Here is a 22,686-nt window from a genome sequence, read left to right as displayed (position 1 = left end):
TGTGGGTAACACATAAGAAAAAAGAAACAGATGCTACCAAACCGCTTAAGATACAGCTTTTCTTTGAATGTGCAGGTGTCCTTTGAAAGTGCAGATGTCCTTTGAATTTGCAGGTGTCCTTGAAAATCAACAAATTGCTAATGTTTGAATTTTGACGGATGAGGAGCGTTGACAAATTTAATTATTTAGTTTTACTACTTTCTTTGCACGGTTTAACATGGTTTAATTCTTTCAAAAGCATAGTCCTGCGCTAAAAATTTTATAATTTGGAAAAGATCTTAGAAAAATCGCGGCTTTCATGTTTGAACAGATCTAAGATGTGTTTAAAGTGCAAAAAAAAAATGTTTTTATTTTAAAGCGAAAATATTTCATTTCAATGTTTTTGGTTGGTAATTTGAACGATATGACTAATATCGGTACTTTAAGGACTATTTTTGGCAAAAAGGATGTTTGGACTTTGGATGTTTTGGACTATTTAGCTTTTTATAATAGCTTTTTATAGCTCTTATGAAAGTACTAAAAAATCTTTGGCTTAAAGAGCGAGGCACTGACTACGGGGTGAACCCAATCATATACGTAATATTTTCTGCTCGTTTTAAGTTTTGATGTTACTCCTTACTTTCAGTTGAAAAACTTGTTTTTTGTATGTTTAATTTCTGATCCTTTTTTAAATAATGCTGGGAAATCCGGCGCCCCCTTCATAGCAATGTCCCTTCTCCCATGAAAACTTCCTTCATGGAAAGATCCTCCCACATAACCCCCCCCCCCAAAAAAAAAACCCAAAAAAAAATAAAAATGATTTTACTGATAAAGCGAAAATGTTTTCATTTCAATGTTTTTGGTTGGTAATTTGAACGATATGACTAATATCGGTACTTTAAGGACTATTTTTGGCAAAAAGGATGTTTTTGAGGCACCCATGTAAGGTTTGGACGCCATTGGACGCCATTGGACGCCTCCCAATTCAACTACTTATTAAAGTAAAAAATGGAGATATATAATACATTTTGAAAAAAAAAAATGGATTTTCTGAGTACCTTAACACCTAATGTCCCGGGAAAACCGATTCGACAAATATATTTGACGTACAGAGCAAAATTCAGTAGGCTATAAATGTACAAATAGCTAGGGTATGGTTGTCCTTTGAACTTTAATGGTTTAAATTTTTTGGACTGTGAAACATAATTTTAACAATACTTCAGCTGATCGCCAATAAGGTTTAAAAGTAAACAATATAAGCCTTAAAATAATTAATAAAATATTCGAAATAAATTGGAAACAATAAAGAACATATATATTCTTTTCCTTTAGGCCTACTTCCAATTTTGTGTGCCGGATGTTTGTCTTTCAGTTATGTCTACGTCACAAAATCTATATAGCTTTGTTTTACATATTTTTTCAAACTAAAATCCTCAATAAAGTTTACTTTAATTAAAAAAGCAATTTATGTTTTTTCGATGTTATACCTTAAACCAGGTATTTTTTTTCCAAGACCACACTGCCTTTCTATGACGAACAAATAAACTTTCAAATGTTCAAGTCCATTTATTAGACAGTGAAAACATATACAAAAGTCTGGATATTTCGGCCACTTATACAGCAATCAGATATACTCGTCAGACCACATATACATCACAGACCACATATACATCAGTAGATATGCTCATCAGCAGATATCTGCTGATTACGATCGCTGTATATGTGGTCGAAATATCCAAACTTTTGTATCTGTTTTCACTGTCTAATAAATGGACTTCTCCACGTTTGAACGCTTATTTATTCGATATTTAGTTTTTTTTTGTTGAAGTTGACGTAAAAAAAATCTTTCCTTTTCAAGAAAAGTTCCAAATGAAATTGCCTAGAATATGAAACACGTAAGTAACATTGGAAGTCTGTACTTCAAAGTCAACGCGTCGAAATTTTTTTTTTTCTGTTTGCGACAATTAGCTGAAAATTCGACGCGTCAAAAATTCTTTTTCAGTTTGCGACTATTAGCTAAAAATTCGACGCGTCCAAATTCCTTCTCAGTTTGCAATTATTAACTGAAAATTCGACGCGTCGAAAATTCTTTTTCTGTTTGCGACTATTAACTGAAAATTCGACGCGTCAAAAATTCTTTTTCAGTTTGCAACTATTAACTGAAAATCCGACGCGTCAGAAATTCTTTTGCAGTTTGCGACTATTAACTGAAAATTCGTTGCGTCAAAAATTCTTTTTCAGTTTGCGACTATTAACTGAAAATTTGACGCGTCGAAAATTCTTTTTCAGTTTGCGACTATTAGTTAAAAATTCGACGCGTCGAAAATTCTTTCAGTACAAAGATAAGGTGGAATATTAAGCCTTTGCTAAAAAATATATAATGAAAATTAAAATAATTACCCTTAACTTCACTCCCATTAAAATAGGTATATATCCTGTATTTTCCCAGCTCAGGAGGAACGAATGTTACCCGATATATACCAGGTTTAAGTTCAATCTTTTGATGAGGTATTGATTTTCCTCGATGAACAACATCAAAGCGTACCTCGCCAATGCCAGCGGCAATCGCATCACATGTGAAGGTAAAAGACTCTTGAGGCACAGCTCCTTCAAGCCCTGAGAGCTAAAAAAAAGAATGCACTCTACACGCTAGTAGTAACTATCTCACAAAAGATAAACTTTGTAATACCTTATTTAGTAACGGTAATAGTTAAGGACTGGGAACCATTTGAAGGAAGCCCTTAAAAATCATGAAAACTACTTCAAAACAGTCGTAATTAGTCTTCTTATTCTTAAAAGTAAATTACTTCACTTTACCTCTTCCCCCTTGATGGATAAATATACGGCCCACTATGAACATTAACACTATTTTTTTACAATACCGAACGGTTATAATACCAGGTCTATCCTCACTTTATTTATTTTTTTTCTCTCTTCATTTAATTACTATTAAGTGCTAATAATTCTTTTCAACTTGTTGTTTTTCCTTTTTCCTTGTTTCTTTGTGGTGTTTAGTATTTTACTTGTGATTTTCAGTTTTTGATATTTTATGCTATATTTTGTAGACTAGATTGTGAAATACTCTTTACGGGTTTAATCACTGAATAAAATCATTCATTCATCCTCACCTTATCATCGGGCGTTACAACCATCATTCGGGCGTTACAACCATCATTCGGGCGTTACAACCGTTCAGCATTGTAAAATATTGTAGTATTTGGTCCCTATTATCGTTTTAGAAGAAAAACTTATCAGCATTATATATTAGTATATTAGTACTAATATAATTTATTAGTACTATATTATATTAGTACTAGTATATTAGTACTAACATATATTAGTATTAATATAACTAACATAATTGTATATTAGTTTTGAGACTTATTCCACAATGCACATTCCCACTATTTTTTATTTGTTTTTACAATACCGAACGGTTAAAATACCAGGTCCATCCTCATCTCATCATTCGGGCGTTACAACCGTTCAGTATTGTAAAATAGAGTAGCATTCTGTCCCTATTATTGTTTTAGAATAGATAAAGCAAAACTTTAAAACATCAGAGTTATATGTTAGTAAATTAGTACTAATATAATTTATTAGTACTACATTATATTTGTAGTAGTATATTAGTACTAATATGACTATATAATTGTATATTAGTTTTGAGACTTATTCATGGGTAAAATTTATCTGGTCTTCTCAATTGCAAGATTATAGACATAACCGGATAAGACTGGACATAATATTAAAATAATAATCCAATACTAAACAGAAACTGATAATTTATTTATCTCTGAGACAAATCCTGGATCAACTTTGCATTTACCAGATGACACGTGTCCCCAACCCGTCATATCCATAAGAGCAACAAAAGAAGCACTGACTAAAATTAGACAGCATGAAACATAGTTTTTTTTCCGAGGTAGCTACTTGCGCTCAATTACCAGGCAAATAAAATATTTTTTTTAACAATTTAGTTACTTATTTAGTATTAAGTGAGTACCGTTGGTCTTTGCTAATCTTACGTATTGTTGAGTGGCTTACTCGTGATTTAGGTTTTTTGGCTTTTAAAGTTTCAGTTCTGCTAATTTTATACTTTATTTGTTTGTTATTTTTGTTGGTTATTTGTTCTGTTTCTTTTTCAGTTTTTTTTAATTCTTTCAATTTTTTTTTTTCTGTTAGCTTTCCGCAATTTTTGTTTTTATTAGCTTTTTTTTTAGCTAATAACATTGCAACAAAACAAAGAAACGCAGCATAACAATAAAATATGTTACTTTTACTTTTACTTTACTGTTTTGTACAAGAACAAAACGATACTTGTGCATTAGGCCTATATCCTACACAGCGCTGTAGACAGTACAAGGAAATACTACAGGAAACCAGTCAAACGGGTATTTGCAATGGATAAGTGGATCGCAAAGCATGATTTCTTATTGCGTTTACAATATTTAAATTGTTGTTTTTGAAGTTTAGGGGGGGAAGAGGTACCTAGGTTAGGTTACGTACATGGGCGCCCATAAGCTGAATTCTAGGGGGAGGGGGCAAACTTCGTCGAATTGCTACTTTTAATGCTATATAATAGAAATCTCAGAACAAAAATATAAAAATAAGGCAGCATCATTCAGCCAGGGGGGGGCGCGAGAGCCCCCCCATATGGGCGCCCATGGTTATGTATTTAATATATGCTTATGTTTCTGCTAATGGAGTATATGTTTCTTACTTTTACTGCATGTGGATCGTAAACAACACATGAAAAGGGACTGCCTTGAATATGCTCGTCATCATAGTAGATGGCAATGCTCCATTGGCCCGCTTCATCAGGTTTAAATGTAGTGATAAATGCATTGCCGTCTCTATCTACCGGACAATGCAGCTCTCTTCCAGAGGGTGCTTCTGCGACTACCTGAAGTGTACTATCTGCTGCTCCATTAGAATTGATCTACAAAAACATCAAAAAAATAATTAGAGCTCTCTAATTCTCACGCCACTTCAAATCCCCATCACTCGAGGCTGCAGTGGGGGAGATAACGACCCAGCTCTAAGGACCGCAGCTCCAATTCTACCAAATTGACCTATACCTTTGGTTCGCACGTTCTAATGACTATATCTTCTTCCCTTACGACCTATATCTCAAATAGTATAGGACTAGACCCCGGCGCTGCGCCGACGAGAGAAGACCGGCGGCGGCGGGGCCAAAAACAGCGCGCCGCGCCGCGCCGCCGGCTCGATCGATGTTCACCGCAAATATTAATGTTTTCATCAGTCTTTCTAAAATCACAGCTGAAATTTGCAACAGATTCGAGCCTATTCATGAGTTCAAAAATTCACAAGTCGCTGGCGGGAAACTGGTCTTCTTCGTTATTCATCAATAGAAGAAGAAATCAGTTAGAAACGAAATGGCTGTGGCGTTTCAGAACCCTTGCATAATACGAGTAGTTGAAGTATCTATTAGCTATGTATTCTTAACATAAATAAGAATCAAAATTAGTAGTCTTTTTCATCGAGCATTACTGCATATAAAACTTCAAATACCGCATCACAAAATTCGTCAGTCATCTGGGTAAAAAATTTTAATGTAACTTTTAACTTATAAGTTTAATTTTTTCATAATGCCTTTTGCATATTTCTGTTTCTTCCACTTTAAAACAGTTTAATTTGGGAAATTTTACTTTTATTTTTTTTTTTTTTTTTTTTTTTTGCTCTTTTGGATTCCTAAGAAGCCTTTTTGTATTAAAAAACTGGTTTTTAATAACAATTTAAAAAAAAAATGTATTTTAAAGTTTTTTTTGGCTTCTTTATAGAATATATGTCATGTAGGGTAAGGCTGAACTGCTGCTTTTTTATTGCTTTTGGCTGCTCTTTGGGATATTATTCACTTTTTCTTTTAGGGATTCATTCCAAATTATAAACTCATAAATACCTAATGTCAGTCAAATTATAAACTGCATCTAAAAGGAGTAAATTCATCAAATTAAAAAATACACAATGAACACTTCACATGAGAACACTTTAATTACAATGACACAAAAACACCAAATAGTTTATTCGCTATGAAGAAAAATGAAGTGCCAGCTATTTTCTTAGGTAAAAAACGAAAAGCTCATCCGTTTTAAGTGTACTTAAATGAAATAATATGCAGACTGAAGTAGCTCCAGGAAGATGTTGAAATTTTCATCCTAATTCGTCACTTTTAATACAAGCAAAATGTTAGGACACTTAGTATCAGTTATTGAGTTTAAGCTTTGATGTCCAAATGCTCACAAGAATTACCAAATTTAAGAAAGTCGCAACAATAAGTCACCTGTGGTCAAAATACTCAAAGACTCCTCTTTGATCCCCACCCAGGCTCAAAGATTCTGCTATGGTCATTTCCATGGAAATCTCCAAAGAGTTTCTTTTTAAAACAGCTTTCAAGCGTAGTTAGGGGTAATTAGCCTTCTCTGCTTTTCTTCAAAGCTTTGAAAAAAGTGTTATAATATTCCAAATGTTACATTTGTGCATAATTTTGGTAATCATTTGTGGGGTGATCGAATATTCTAAACCACTGTAGATACGTAAGAAAGTTGCAACATCTAGTACCCCGAGGTCATAAGACTGTCAAAGACTCCCCCTTGAACCTCCCAAATTGAAAGCTTTTATCATGACCTGGCTTTTTAATGTAACTTGGGCACTGGACCAAGGGCGCCATTGTTACTCGAGCACAACGTTAGGTGGGGATGTCGATATCGCTTTCGTCGCACCAATTCGTTTTAGTGTGAATCTGCCTGGTACTTATGAATGAATATTTTCAAAGTAAACCCGTTTCATCAATATGAAAAAAAAAACGGATTGGACGCATATGTCCCTTTCCCTTTGGACGATAAAACCATGCAAGTGCTGTGTCAAGTATAACTCACGAAAATCTTGTTAATATTTGTCAACTTTTCAACTTTTTCGCATCCCTGCTTTCAATAAAAAAAAATCAAGGTACTATCACTTAAATATAATAACTCCCTATGCCCCCCTTCTGGATACCATCTTGATAGGATACCGTCTCTGTTTTAAATAAAAAAAAAATAATTAACTTATTGGCACCCCTGCTTTAAAAAAAAATCGAGGTATTATCATTTAAACATGATAGCTCAATACCTCCCTCCCCCTCCCTCTGGATACCACCTTGATAAGATGCCGTCTCTGCTTTAAATTAAAAAATCTTTTTGGCATTCCTGCTTTCAATAAATAAAATTTCAAGCTATTATAATTTAAATTTAATAACTCCCTACCCCCCCCCCCCCCTCTGGATACCACCTTGATAGGATAACGTCTCAGCTTTCATTAGAAAAATAATTTACTTAATAATCAACTAGGTCACTATATGGTTCAAACAAACACGCAAAATAACGTTAAACAGCTTAATGCTCCTTGAAAAAAAATTGAGGGTATGAGTAAAGGGGTACAAAGACAACAACAAAAATGTTAAAATTATTCAGATATACCTCAAATTATTGGAAAACTGAGTTATAGTTTCGCCGCGGCATTAAATAAAATCCAAAGAATCTACTTAAAAGGGAGAACACACAAAAGCCAAATTACGCAAGTAGCCTACGAGAAATCGCAAAATAACCAAGACAATGAACAAGACCTAATGGGGGGCCCTGGGTCTATCAAAATATTTCAATGGTTTCCCTGGGAATTTGATATCATTTTCTTCTGTCTCTACTTTAAAGAAAAAAAAAATAATTATCTTTTTGGCATCCCTGCTTTCAATAAAAAAAAGAGGTATTATCATTTAAAAATGATGAGAGATGAGATATGAGGGTGAAGAATTATGGTATGCAAAATAATATTTGGCAGGGAAAGTCACTGGTGATAAATCGCTAGGGGTGGCACCGTGATTGCGTGATTTTCGGGGATTCGGGTAACCAAATTTTTTTGGGGTTGACGCATAGATTTCGGGGAAATACCCAAAAATTCGGGGATAGTGCAAGCCCTGCTTGATTTCTAATCAGGAAAATCGAAATACTAAACCACACGAGAAGGAAAAGCTCCGACTTTGCGGTTGACGCAATAAAGAATTGCCACAAAAATAATTTAAAGTCGACCGAACACCGCCACCTCTTCCGGCGGCGGCGTGCCTGCGGCGCGCCGGCGGCGTTACGACACTACGGCGGCATTCGGCCGGGCCTATCGTCGGCGGCGTTCGGTCGATTCGCCGGCGCGGCGCCGGGGTCTATATAGGACTATTTATCCACACCAAAACACTTTATTCTCTCTCTAAACTTTACCTGGGCGAAGATGATAAAAGTAAGCTTAGGTAAAAGTCTTACTATTTCATAAGTCAGGATCTTTACAACAATTCAACTAAACAAGACTTCAAAATAAGCATACTTCGAAGAGTAACCTCCAGCGCGGAGAAGCCCTCGTTCTGATCGATAATGATACGTATGAATAGCCCTCTCAATTGAGCTACAAAATTTACCCTCGGCTTTTCCAAGCCAATATTGTTTCCTGCATGAATCACTAGGATCCCGTATTTTTTTTTAAATAGGCACGATTCTTTAAAGACGTCTCGTAATCAGTTAACCACGAAATAGCATTAACAGGACAGAAAGATGTTTAATGAATTTATTAAACAAACTTTCCGAAAAATAAGTTTTTCAAAGAGAAGTAAAGGCTGTTTTAAACTTGAGCTCAGCAGATACAAATATCTTTTAAAATTCAAACTCAAAACGACCAGAAATTACAATTAAAGAATAAATGAAACCCAAAACGAAAAGAAATTAAATAAACAATAATAGCAAAAACATACAACAAGTAATAATATAAATGAATAAACAGGTCTTCAAGCAAGTGATGTGTAGAGTGAATATGAAAATCAAGCTCAAAGCGAAACAAAATATTTTCCTATTGAAGTATAAATGAAACTTAAAACGAACAGAAATTAAATAAACAATCAATGCAAACAAACATACAATAGATATACAATACATACAAACATACAATTATATGACAAATATTTTCTTTTGTACTTAATATTGAAAATAAACATTAAAATTATAGTAACATTTTGAACTGATGAGCTTTCAGCAATTAATATCATTATACATCAAATATTCAGTTTAATATATTAGCTCTTTTTAAAGTTGTTAAAGAAGAATATAGTTTCCCTACAAACAAGTGTTTGGATACTGCCTCCTTTCCTAACTGTAAATAAAAACCGAAAGCCTACTGCGTCACTGGCGCTTAACTGAAAACGGATGATATTACAAATATTTTCTTTCCATTTCTTACAGTATTGAAAATAGAATACAATTACAGTGAAATAAATTCTAGAACTGATGGATCTTTCAACAATTAATTTCATTATACATCAAATATTCAATTTGATGTTGTTTATACTTTCCAAGACTGTTCAAGACGCATATAGTTTTCATAAAAGCGTCAATGACGCAGTAGGTTTTAGTCTTTTACAGTGAGAGAAGGAGGTCATACCCAAGCTCTTGTTTGTAGTGATTTTTGTTCGTATCAAGCTTGATTTGCATATTCAATTTAAGTTTCACTCATTTTAAGATTTATTTATTAATTTACATTAATATCTATTATATGTTTGTTTGCATTGATTGTTTATTTAATTTCTGTTCGTTTTAAGTTTCATTTAAACTTCAATAGGAAAATATTTTTTTTTCGTTTTAAGCTTGATTTTCATATTCAATCTAAGCATTAGGCTACTCACTTTAAGATCTATTTATTCATTTATATTATTACTTGTTGTATGTTTTTCCTATGATTGTTTATTTAATTTCTGTTCGTTTTGGGTTTCATTTGTTCCTTAGTAGTAATTTCTGGTCGTTTTGAGTTTGAATTTTAAAAGATATTTGTATCTGCTGAGTTTAAGTTTAAAATAGCCATTACTTTTCTTTGAAAAACGTATTGTTCGGAATGTTTTTTTAAATTAATTTTTGTTCGTTTTTGTTTGCAAAAAATTTTAAGTTTTTAAAAAATCCTTATTACAAAATCAAACTTTAAAAAAAAGATCAAATATTCATCAAAGTATCAAAAATGATATCAAAATAACAATATCAAAGTGAAAAAATGGGTTTGTGTCAACCTCGGAGTTTTTATTGTCTGATGTTTGAACTATTTTTAACAAAATGGCTATCTCAAAATTTTTATCAAATGGGTTTGGGAAAAAAGGGCGTGGGGGGACTAGATTAAGTTTTGGTCGCTTTTGACTCTTTAAAAGTGAACTAGAACTTTCTATTTTCAATCAAATGAACCCTCTAGGAAGTTTATACGAGTATCCATTCTATAAGAACTATATATATCCCCAGAGTATAACTTACAACACCTATCCCGGGGCCCTGGGGGGTTGTGTCGACCCTGGAGTTTTAATATCTGACGGTTGAACTATTTTTAAGAAAATGGTCTCCTGACATTTTTATCGGATGGGTTTATCCATCGTATGTCCCAAAGGCGTGTAGGGCGGGAGGGGTTAGTTGCCCTCTGATCTTTTTTCACTCTGAAAAAATGAACTACAACTTTTAATTTCCATTCAAATGAACCCTCTCTGAAGTTTATATGAGCACACCTTCCATAAGAACCATATATGCCCCCAGAGCAATATTTACAACACCTGCCCCAGCCCGTGGGGGGAGGGGGGTGTCGACACAGAAGTTTTTCTTATCTGATCTTTGAACTATGTTTAACGAAATGACCATACGTAAAGGAGTTTTTGTTATATGATCTTTGAACTATTTCTAACAAAATGGCTACCTCAAATTTTTTATCAGATATATTTGTGGAAAAAGGGCTTAGGGGGGCAGTTGCCCTCCGATAAACTTTTGACTATTAAAAAGGGCACTAGAACTCTCGATTTCCAATCGAATGAGCCCCCTTTGAAGTTTATACGACAACCCCTTCTATATGAAGTGCCTCTAGGAAAAAATAAGTGGAGTGTGGGGGAGTCTAGCTGCCCTCCAATCCCTTTTGACTCTTAAAAAGTGAATTACAACTTTCAATTTCCAATCAAATGAGCCCTCTAGGAATTTTATACGAGCATCCTTTCCATAACAACCATATATGCCCCCCAGGCACAACTTAAACCGCCTAGCCCCTGGCCCTGGGGGGCTGTGTCGACACCAGAGTTTTTTGTTATCAGAACTTTTAACTATAATTAACAAAATGTCTATCTCAAAATTTTATCTGATGCATTTAGGGCGTGAAGGAGGGGGGGGGGGGGGCTAGTTGCCCACCGATCTCTTTTGACTCTTAAAAAGTGAACAAGAACTTTCAATTTCAAATCAAATGAGCCCTCTCCGAAGTTTATACGAGCATCCCTTCCATAAGAGCTATATATGCCCCTAGAGCATTACTCATAACGCCTGCCTCCGGGCACTGGCGGATTCCGTCGAGACAGGAATTTTTTTTATCTGACCTTTTGAACTATTTGTAATGAAATGGCTATAATACAAAATTTGTGGAAAAAGGGCCTGGGGGGCAGTTGCCCTCCGATCACTTTTGACTATTAAAAAGGGCACTAGAACTCTCGATTTCCAATCGAATGAGCCCCCTTTGAAGTTTATACGACAACCCCTTCTATATGAAGTGCCTCTAGGAAAAAATGGAGTGTGGGGGAGGCTAGCTGCCCTCCAATCACTTACGACTTTTAAAAAGTGAATTACAACTTTCAATTTCCAATCAAATGAGCCTTCTAGGAATTTTATACGAGCATCCTTTCCATAACAACCATATATGCCCCCTGGGGATAACTTACAACACCTCCCCCCGGGCTCTGGGGGGCTGTGTCGACACCAGAGTTTTTTGTTATCAGAACTTTTAACTATAATTAACAAAATGTCTATCTCAAAATTTTATCTGATGCATTTAGGGCGTAAAGGGGGGGGGGGGCTAGTTGCCCACCCATCTATTTTGACTCTTAAAAAGTAAACAAGAACTTTGAATTTCAAACCAAATAAGCCCTCTCCGAAGTTTATACGAGCATCCCTTCCATAAGAGCTATATATGCCCCTAGAGCATTACTCATAACGCCTGCCTCCGGGCACTGGCGGATTCCGTCGAGACAGGAATTTTTTTTATCTGACCTTTGAACTATTTGTAATGAAATGGCTATTATAAAAAAAACTATCGGATGGGCTTGGGGAAAAAAGGGTGTGTGTGTGGGGGGGGGGGGGATAGTTGCCTCGGATATCTTTTGACACTTAAAAATTGAACTAGAACTTTCAATTTCCAATCAAATGAGCCACCTCTGAAGTTTATACGAGCATCCCTTTCATAAGAACCATATACGCCCCCAGGACAACACTTACATTGCCTATCCCCCGGGCTCCAGGGGGCGTTTTTTCTATCTAATTTTTGAACCATTTCCAAAACACTGGCTATCTCAAAATTTTTCGCGGACGGGTTTGGGGAAAAAAGAGCGTGGGGGGGGGGCTAGCTTAACTCTCTTGAATCGTAAAAGTGAACTAGAACTTTCAATTTCCAATCAAATGAGCCCTCTATGAAGTTTATACGAGCATCCCTTTGATAAGAACCATACACGCCCTTAGGACATAACTTAGAACGCCTTCCCTGTGCCCTGGGGGGTTCTATTGACACCGGATTTTTTCTTATCCGACCTTTGAACTATTTTTAACAAGATGTCTATCTCAAAACTCTCATCAGATGGGTTTTGAAACAGAAGACGTGGGCGGGGGGGGGTAGCTGCCCTCGGATCTCTTTTGACTATTAAAAAGTGAGCTCGAACTTTCAATATCCAATCAAATGAGCCCTCTCTGAAGTTTCATACGAACAATATATGCCCCAAGGCATAACTTACAACACCTGCCCTGGGCCCTGGGGGGTTGTGACGACACCTGAGTTTTTGTTATCTGACTTTTGAGAAATTTTTAACTTAAAGGCTATCTCAAAATTTTCATTGGATGTGTTTGGGGGAATGATGGGCGTTGGAAGGGAGGGGGCTAGTTGCCCTCCAATCCTTTTCGACTATTGAAAAGGGCACTATCCGTTGGCAGTGACAATCCGAAGTGCCTTTTTTGAAGGTTTTAAGACATCACCTTCCATAAAAACCTCTCGTGCCCCTAGTGCGTACCTTACAATTTGTGCCTCAAGGGTTGTGGGGGAATGTCCTCCTCAAAAACATATATTCTATCTGGAAAACAACTAAGCTGAACAACATGGCTGACTCAAAATTTTGATTGGATGTGTTTGGGGAAATTATGGGCGTGGAGGGGGGGGAGGCTAGTTGCCCTCCAATCACTTTCGACTATTAAAAAGGGCGCTAGCCCTTTGAATATCCAATCGGATGAGCCTAGTTTGAAGTGTTTACAGTAGATTAAGTAAAAACCTAAGATGTCTTAGTGAATTCATTTAACACCCTGTTTCTATCGTTTTTTGGGGAGTTACCTACACAAAAATATATTCTCTATGTAGATAATAAGAACGCCGACACACATTGCTATCTCACAATTTTTAGGGGGTATATGTTGGAATATAGGGTGCGTGGGGGGGGGGGCTAGTTGCCCTCGAATCACTTCTGACCCTTAAAAAGAGCACTAGAACTTTCGATTTCCGTTGGAATGAGCCCCCTTTGAAGTTTCTACGAAACCCCTTCCATATGAAGTGCCTCTGGAAAAAAAAATAATAATAATAATAAAACATTGGAGCCGTATGGCCTTTACTATAAGCAACGCTATAGCGTTGCCTCTGAAAGCTAGAATAACAGCGCTGTATTTTTCTGACGAACTCTCTCTTTATTGATATTGATGCTAGTTTTCTCAAGCCAGGCCACAGAGTATGCGTAAAGAATTAGAGCACAAACTCTGGTGCGTCTCTGAGTAAAACAACAACGCCATCTAGCATCCCAGCAACGTAATAGACTTAAATACAAAAACCTAACTACCAATATTTTTTTTTTTTTTTTTTTTTTTTTTTTTTTTTTTTTTTTTTACCTTTGGTTTATACTAGGCTGAAGATAAAGAACAATTTTGTAAAAAAGGACAGAGTAGGTAAGTCAATTTTGTAGTTTCCTATGTTTTGCATGCGAAGTCCGCCATAACTACTCGGTCACAACAATCGGCTATTATCAATAAAACGAAAAATTAAGCAAATAAAACGGGTTGTAATTTTGATAAAGCAGAGAAAAAATATAAAAATATAAACAATTAATTAAACAAACACACTCCGAATATCTCAGCCCCACATTCGGGAACCTTTCTCAACAGAAAAAAAAGTGAGAATTGAAACAAAAATCTTTTTTTTTTAAACTTAAATTACACACGAAGAGAAAAAAAAACAAAAGAAAAGAAATATAAATAAATAATTAGGAATTAAAATTTTTGTTTTGTTTTATGTTTTGTTTCGTTTTCTCCCTTTTTTTCGCTGAGAAAGGTTCCCGGATGTGGGGTCAAAATATTCGGAGTGCGTTTTTTTACTTAAGTGTTTATTTTTTTTATTTTTTCACTGCTTTATCAAAATTAAAATCTGTTTTTCTTGCTTAATTTTTCGTAAATAGAAAAGCAGTGAGGTCTAAGAAATTATTATCAATAAAAAAAAAATTGCACAGTAGATCCAAATAAATTCGACTACTAACTGAAATAGAAATTATTTGTAGTAGGTTTTCTTGAGTTTTTCTAATTCTACTGGGGACACTACCATATATTGTGTATTTTTTGTTCCTTTTTTTTTTGCTCACATTGAACCAGAAACAAGGTTATACTTACATACATGAAACCACCCTATCCTGTAAAGTTAACTAAATAAAAAAAACAATAGTTTTTTCAACTGAAAGTAAGGAGCGGCAATAAAACTTAAAATGAATAGATGTAAAACGAAACGAATAGAGGGCATCCCCCTTTATATACGTAATAATTTCTGTTCGTTTTAAGTTTTAATGTTGCTCCTTACATTCAGTTGAAAAAACTCGTTTTTTTATTTAATTTCTGATCGTTTTTTAAAGAAGGCCAGGAAATCTGGCCCACTTCTACAGAGAGACCCCCTCCCTACGGAAATAGCCTCTAGACAATTCAATCCCGCTGAAAATTAACCCGCTGAAAATTACTCTTAACCACTCCGCGCGTAAAATTGAGACAGAAAAGAGAAAGCAAGACATATGAAAAGAATTTTGTTCAGAAATTCCCCCAGTGTATAATTTCCCCTGACAAGTTCACTCCTTGGAAATGTCCCTCCCCATGGTAAATTACCCTGTGGAAAGACTCCCAAAAGAAAATTTGTCCCCTCCCCCACTCGATAATGTATGCCTACATCCCAATAACAAATACTATGCACAAACAATTGGCAAATTTTATAACTTAGACCTTTCCCCTGGGGCTGTGGGGGGTCATATTTTATCCAAAAGCATAGTTATTTGGCCTTTCAACTATGATGAACAAAATGGTGATCACAAAATTTTGATCGGACGATTTTAGGAAAAATAGGCGGGGAGGGGGCCTAGTTGCCCCCAAATGGATGAGCCCGCTCCCGATACTCTAGGGCCACTAGGTCGATAAGAGCACTCCTGGGAAAAAAAACAAAAAAAACAAACAAAGAAACAAATAAACACGCACCCGTGATCGTGATCTTACGCTGAATCTGATGGTGTGATTTTCAGTAAGATCATTTAACTTTTAGTTAATTGATTCCTTTTTTTGAAAAATCTGGAAAATTTTCTCAGGCTCGTAACCTTTGATGGGTAAGACTAAACTTACTGAAATTTATATATTTGAAATCAGCATAAAAAATTCGTTAGCACGAACTGTTTGAAAAGGGTGTATGGGGTTAGTCAAGTCTTGAAACTATCCGTGATGATAGTGATGCATATTTGAAGACAGCGTTGGCCTTTTTATTGAGCGATCAGTTTATTCAAATCATCAGTTCAAGTTTATCGAACAACGTCTATCAAATATTCATAGGTTTAAAACTGTTAATAAATCTCGAGAAAATTGTTGGGTGTCTAAATTTTTTGGTGCGTTTATTTTTTTGGGTGTTTTTTAAGTTTATTTTTATCTTTCGTTAAGATCAAATCTTCGGAATTAACCTGCTTTTAACAGGCAAAATTCGTAGAAAAATTCTTGGATGAAACTGAAGATAGACGGTTACAAGCACCAAATTTATCGGTTACATAAAAATTGCTCAGTTTTTAAAATTACCTATTATGGGTATTAAACCCATGAGTGTATATCTATTATGGGTATTAAACCCATAATAGAGCCAAATTTTGTGATATTATAGGTTTCCCATAATCATTGATCTAACGAAACTTGTTTTATTGTTCACAATGGCGTATAAACTTTAAATAAAATGTGTAGTTCCTGCTACACCGGGAGGCACATAGGGCAGCAACAGTAGTTCACCACAACGAACTGGCCTGAGTTCTTAACTAGAGCTCCCCTATAAATGTCCTTGCCAGCTCAACCTCTTTCTGTGGTAGCCTCCGAAAAGCTATTTTCGGGTCTTCTTGATTTGCAAATACCAGGGATATCCAATACTATATAATGATAGGTTGAGAGATTTTTTAAAATTGGTTTTACTTACTGAAACTTCCACTACAGAACCAACTGAACAGGGGTCTAACCCAGAAAACATTATTTTTTCTGTTCTGTCCGGTGCTGCTCGAATATGGTAAGGACAGCCCTTCACCGACTCATCTTCGTTGTAAACAATGAGCTGTAAAAGAAACAAACAACTATAGAAATTGTAATCAAGAACCAAGCAGGTAAAATAATATTTCTATATTTCCTATTATTGTATTTCAGGTATATTTTTTCCTATATGTTCTAATTGATTGTTAATAAGTGTGTGTATAAATATGTGTTTCTGTATCTCCAAATGGGCGGGCAATTATAGAGATAGCCCATAACATACTATAACTAAATTTTAAGTACACCTACAAAGAAAATTATATTTCAAATGATTTTTATATTACAGAAAATAAGGCAAATGAAATATTCTAGTCACGACAAATAAATGCATTATTATAATAATAAATATATCCACAGAATCTTGTTGCAACGTGCGTTGTATATATAAGCTATTTAAATAAATTGTCTAACTATTTTAAATTTATAAGCATGTTCTTCATTTTCAAAAGTTTTGTTATTCATAGATGGCTTTAAATTCGTTCTGTCCCGCGAAGAAAAGAGGTACCGAATAACGCTTAATATAGCTATATTTGCGGTCTATAGTATCATAATGTCTTTTGTATTGAACAAAATTTTTCTTTTCTTTTTTTTTCTCTTTTGACTGATTTTCTAAAAAAAAAAATTGAATCAAAGCACTGTTTTTTCCTTTCTTCTTTTGAACGCATTTCTAACAAGGTCAATGTTTTTGCTATATTTCTATGTTTGCCTTTTCTACTATTGCCTTTTTAAATATTTTTCTCTTTTTTTCTTCTGTTTATCACATTTCTAAAAAGGTGACTGATAACTGCATTTTTCCTTTCCTTTTTTCTTTTTTTTTTTTTTCCTTCTCTTGATCGCATTTCTGAAAAGGCTAATGCTTTTGCTATATTTCTATTTTTATTCATTTCGCTTTTTTGCCTTTTTTCAAATTTCTTTTCTTTTCTTCTCTTGGCCACGTTTCTAAGAAGGTCAATGACCGCACTATGTTTTTCTACCCAATTTAATTAAGTTTTGTACCTTTTTTAAATATTTAATCAAAATATTCACACGTTTAACATTTATGGACCGTAAAAAGAAAATATTTATATTGACAACAAAATAAGAAATATACTTTGAAAACATTAATGGAGCATGACAAGACATCCAGCATGAAAATTTAAATAATTCCTTGATTATTCTTTTCCTTGATTATTCTTTTCCTTGAACATTTCCTTGATTTTTTTGCTGCATTCCCTTGTTTTCTTTTGAATACGGAAATGTTTAAAAACTAATGATTAATCAAGGAGCAGGGGCAATATTTGCTATGGAGCAGGAGGGTGCAACTGCCCCTCCCAAAACTCGGTTTGTGGATCCCCCCAACACCAGTTTGCCCCCCCCCCCTGTTGAAGTTTAGTTTCTTCGAAAATCTTGTCGAAACTAAGAAAATCCTGCATAATTCAAACATCCACAGAAACGGGTTCGTTTTCTTTAGTATATCTTTACCTTCATGGTAATTATATTACCATGGCTCATAATGGTAATTCACATGGTAATTATAATTACCATGGTAATTAAATTATATGGCTCATTTTTCAGTTTTCACTATCATTTTCACTTGATTTTGGAAAATTGTTTCCAACTCCCCCCCCCCCCCAAATCGCTAGGTACGATTTTGACAGCAATGACTATTGTAATGACTCAATTACTCAAATAACATATTTATTCATGAGATTTGTGTCCTATACCATATATTTATCCCCAAAATATTGCAAACTAGCAAAATATTAATAACACAGCAAACAAACTAGCAAACAAATAGCAAACAAACAAACCAAACTAACAAAGTATTAATAACAATAAAAGTAGATTAATAAGATTAACTAATATAATAAGCATTGTTTTATTATATTTCTGTTAAGTTTTAACAAATTTTTATATTAAAGAGACGAAGTATTTAAGGAATTAGGTGAAATTCCAGTTAATATTAAAATTTGTGGATAATTGAAACGACTAATAATAAGTTGTGTTTTTACTATAATTAAATAAAAAAAAACAAGTTTTTTTAACTGGAAGTAAGCAACGACGTTAAAACTTAAAATGAACAGAAATTATTCCGCATATGAAAGGGGCTGTCCCCTCCTCAACGCCTCGCTCTTTACGCTAAATCTTTTAATTGTTTAAAAAATAAGAGTTGTGAGAAAGTCAAAATTTAGCGTAAAGAGCGAGGCGTTGAGGAGGGGACAGCTCCTTTTATATACGGAATAATTTCTGTTCCTTTTAAGTTTTAACGTCGTTCCTTACTTTCATTTAAAAAAAACTTGTTTTTTTAATTAATTTTTGAACGTTTTTGAACTAATGCAGGTTTTGATTTTGGCTCGACGTACATGAGTAATTAAAACAAAATTTTCATATTAATTTTACTTTTATTTGGTTAAATGGCTTTCTCGAAAGTTGTTTAATTTTATTTACGAACGTTTTTATTAGTAATAAATATACGTAACTTACGAATCAACTTACGTAACGAACTTCTATATTTATATATTTTTATACGTATATTAGGGGTTCGCCCCCTAGTCAATACCTTGCTCTTTAAGCTAAAGTTCAAATTTTGTTCCAATTCCTTAAAAATGACCCCTTAATCACAAAGGCCGTTAATTAGAATAAATAGCTCTTATGAAAGTACTAAAAAAAATTTGTCTTAAAGAGCAAGGTATTGACTAACGGGTGAACCCAATCATGTAGCTAATATTTTCTGTTCGTTTTAAGTTTTGATGTTGCTCCTTACTTTCAGTTGAAAAAGTTGTTTTTTTTTTATTTAATTTCTGATTTTTTTTTTTTAATAATGATGGGAAATCCGGCGCCCCCTTCTTAGCAATATCCCTTCCCCCATGAAAACTTCCTTCATGGAAAGATCCTCTCATATAACCCCCGACCCACTCCCCCCACCCCCCACTACCAGAAAAAATCCCCCCTGAAAACGTCTGTATACTTCCCAATAACCAATACTATATGTTAACATTGGGTAAAGTTCATAACTTTCAGCCCTCCCCCCGGGAGCTTCGATGGATTAAGTCATCCTAAAAGACATAGTTATAATATTTTCGACCATGCTGAACAAAATGCCTATCTCAAAATTTTGATCGGGTGACTTTAGGAAATAAATGAGCGTGGGAGGGGGCCTAGTTGCCCTCCATTTTTTCTGGTCACTTAAAAAGGGCACTAGAACTTTTAATTTCCGTTCGAATGAGCCCTCTCACGATATTCTAGGACCACTGGGTCGATAAGATCACCCCTGGAAAAAAAAACAAAAAAAACACGCACCCGTATTTTTCTCCTGGCGAAAAATGCAAAATTCCACATTTTTGTAGATAGGTGGTTGAAACCTCTACAGTAGGGTCCTCTGATAAGCTGAATATGATGGTGTGATTTTCATTAAGGTTCTATAACTTTTAGGGGGTCTTTCCCACTTTTTTCTAAAATCCGCCAAATTTTCTCAGGCGCGTAACTTTTGATGGGTAAGACTAAACTTGATGAAACTTATATATTTCTAATCAGCATTAAAATCTTATTCTTTTGATGTATCTATTGGTATCAAAATTCCGTTTTTTAGAGTTTCGGTTACCATTGAGCCGGGTCGCTCCTTACTTACAGTTCGTTACCACGAACTGTTTAATTTTCCACTCTGTTTTTCGAATCCACGGCATAATACCCAATACGTAAAAGTAGATTTTTGTAATTAGTGTGCGTGTCCTTTAATCGTGACTTACTTTTTATGCTATTTGAGCAATATAAAATCTGAATAAGCCTTAACCCAAGTTTATAATAAGCTTTAAGATAAGTCTAAATATATAGTCATTATTAGCTCTAAAGGGTTCCTGTAATTGACTTGTGCCTCTTATGAATAAATAAAGGCGCAGTAATAACAAGCAGAAGTAGTAATTAATTAGTCTTGATAATTTTTCACACTTGAAAAAAGTTTGGAAGAATAGGAAGAAAAGTCTGCGAACTAATATTATAGGCTGGAAGTCATGGTAAAGACACTGATTAAGTCTGGTTCTGGAACGCGAGTGCTCGGAAGAGCAGAGGAAGATATTTTAAATTTATTACAGAGGAATTGTCTCAGGATAGTCTTGGACACTCGCAGTGGCGTAGCAAGCTTAACTCGCACCCGGAGCACAATAACTTTTTAGCCCTCCCCATTCGAAAACATATAATATTACATGTAAAATATACTTGAAAATAAATACCAGTAAAATAAATAATGTCATAGGCTTAAACTAGACTTTAAATTTGAAACAGAAAATATAGTTGAGAAAACAAGACTAGATTTTAAAATGTATATGGTCATCTAGCATTAGTTCAAAAGATACGTATTATTTATTTTATATATTTATAAACATGTATTTTAAAAATACGCATTTATTACAAAACTAAATAAATATTATCGGTAAGGAGATACATATATTTAATAAGAGTATGATTATAATACATTAATAAAACTAATTACTATGTTTAAATTTTTCTTACTTTTGATAAAGCAAATTTATGAATAATACCATCAAAGTTGATCATTTCAGTTATTTCTCTTTCCAAACTTAAAAAAGCTAGGTCATTTAGGCAATCTTGTCCCATCGTTGACCATAGTTATCTCAAAATTAATTATAACGATTACCGCACTCGTTTGACTCGTTGACTCGTTTGACCGTATATCAAACAATAAACCGTACGAAAATGTGGTCCGATCTCACTTACCAGGGCTAAAATAAAATAAAAGTTCAGTGGCCACACTAGGCCATATTTTATGGATGAAGGATTATCAAATATTCTGATTTCCATCTGTGGCCAAGCGAAAAGCGGGTCATACCCAAACGGGGCAGAAAATGTCATAAGGAAGAATTTGAAGTTAGACCTTCGTGATAGAGAGTAAAGAGTAAGGTTTTGATTAGATTAGGATGGAGAAGGAGTGTGCGCAGCTGTGTTAAACTCGTATGGCTTGACACCACAGTGAGTTGTTAACAGCAGCCCAATAGTTCATAGTAACGAATTGTAAGTAGGGAATGACGCAGCTCAATCGTAACAGAAACTCTAAAAAACGGAATTTTTACATCAATAGACATATCAAGGGAATAAGCTTATAATATACAATATGTTGGAATTGGCAATTGACAACATAATAATATATTATGTTGGTTCCAAATATATAAGATTTAGTTAGTTTAGTGTAACCAATCAAAGGCTGCGAGCCTCAGAAAATTTACCTGATTTCGTAAAAGGGAAACACCCCTTAACAGTCTAAGAATTTTACTGAAAATCACACCGTCAGATTAACCTAACGAGATTACTAACGTAGAACTTTCAAGATCCTATATGCAAAAATGGAGAATTTTGTATTTTTTGCCAGAAGAAAGATGACAGATGCGTGTTTATTTTTTTCCAGGGGTGATAGTATCGAACCAATGGCCTTAGAGCATCGGGAGCAGGCTCATTCGAACGGAAATTAAAATTTCTAGTCCCCTCCTACGCCCTTTTTCCAAAATCGTTCGATAAAGTTTTTAGATAGTCATTTCGCTCAGCATAGTTGAAAGGTCCAATAAACACTGGCGGAACCAGGGCAAAGGGGCCGGGGGACCCCGGGCCCTCCAAGATCTTTTCTGGCACCCTCTTATCCTGTTTTGTTTACTCTTTTTTTTAGAATTAAATAAAAAAAGTTTTTTTTTAACTGAAAGTAAGGAACGACGTTAAAACATAAACCGAACAGAAATTATTCCGTATATGAAAGGGTTTGTCCCCTCCTCAACGCCTCACTCTTTACGCTAAAGTTTTTTATTGTTTAAAAAAATAAAGTTGTGAGAAAGTCAAACTTTAGCGTAAAGAGTGAGGCGTTAAGGAGGGGACAAACCCTTTCATATACGGAATAATTTCTGTTCGTTTTAAGTTTTAACGTCGTTCCTTACTTTCAGTAAAAAAAAAACTTGTTTTTTTTATTTAATTTTTGAACGTTTTTGAATTACTGCAGGTTTTGATTTTAGCTCATCGTAAATGAATAATTAAAACAAAATTTGAATATTAATTTTAGTTTTATTCGGTTAAATGGCTTTCTCGAAACTTCTTT

General features: G+C 34.5%; 1 protein-coding gene across 3 annotated transcripts in view; it reads right to left on the bottom strand.

The window, feature by feature from the left end:
- Nucleotides 1-22,686, bottom strand: part of jbug (filamin-type immunoglobulin domains fbug) — a 367,002-nt gene that overhangs the window by 206,293 nt on the left and 138,023 nt on the right. For all 3 annotated transcript variants that reach the window (XM_089104337.1, XM_089104338.1, XM_089104339.1), the window contains 3 exons: nucleotides 16,510-16,641; nucleotides 4,703-4,921; nucleotides 2,380-2,602 (listed from right to left, as the gene is read on the bottom strand). In XM_089104337.1, coding sequence (XP_088960463.1) covers nucleotides 2,380-2,602; nucleotides 4,703-4,921; nucleotides 16,510-16,641 — 574 coding nt within the window. The remainder of the gene's footprint in view (nucleotides 1-2,379; nucleotides 2,603-4,702; nucleotides 4,922-16,509; nucleotides 16,642-22,686) is intronic.

Source organism: Artemia sp. Qi Xiang Cuo, chromosome 18 (genome assembly GCF_049724085.1).
Source record: "Artemia sp. Qi Xiang Cuo chromosome 18, ASM4972408v1, whole genome shotgun sequence".
Lineage (NCBI taxonomy): Eukaryota > Metazoa > Arthropoda > Branchiopoda > Anostraca > Artemiidae > Artemia > Artemia sp. Qi Xiang Cuo.
The sequence above is the reverse complement of the archived record's forward strand: the minus strand, read 5'-3'. Positions and strand labels throughout refer to the sequence as shown.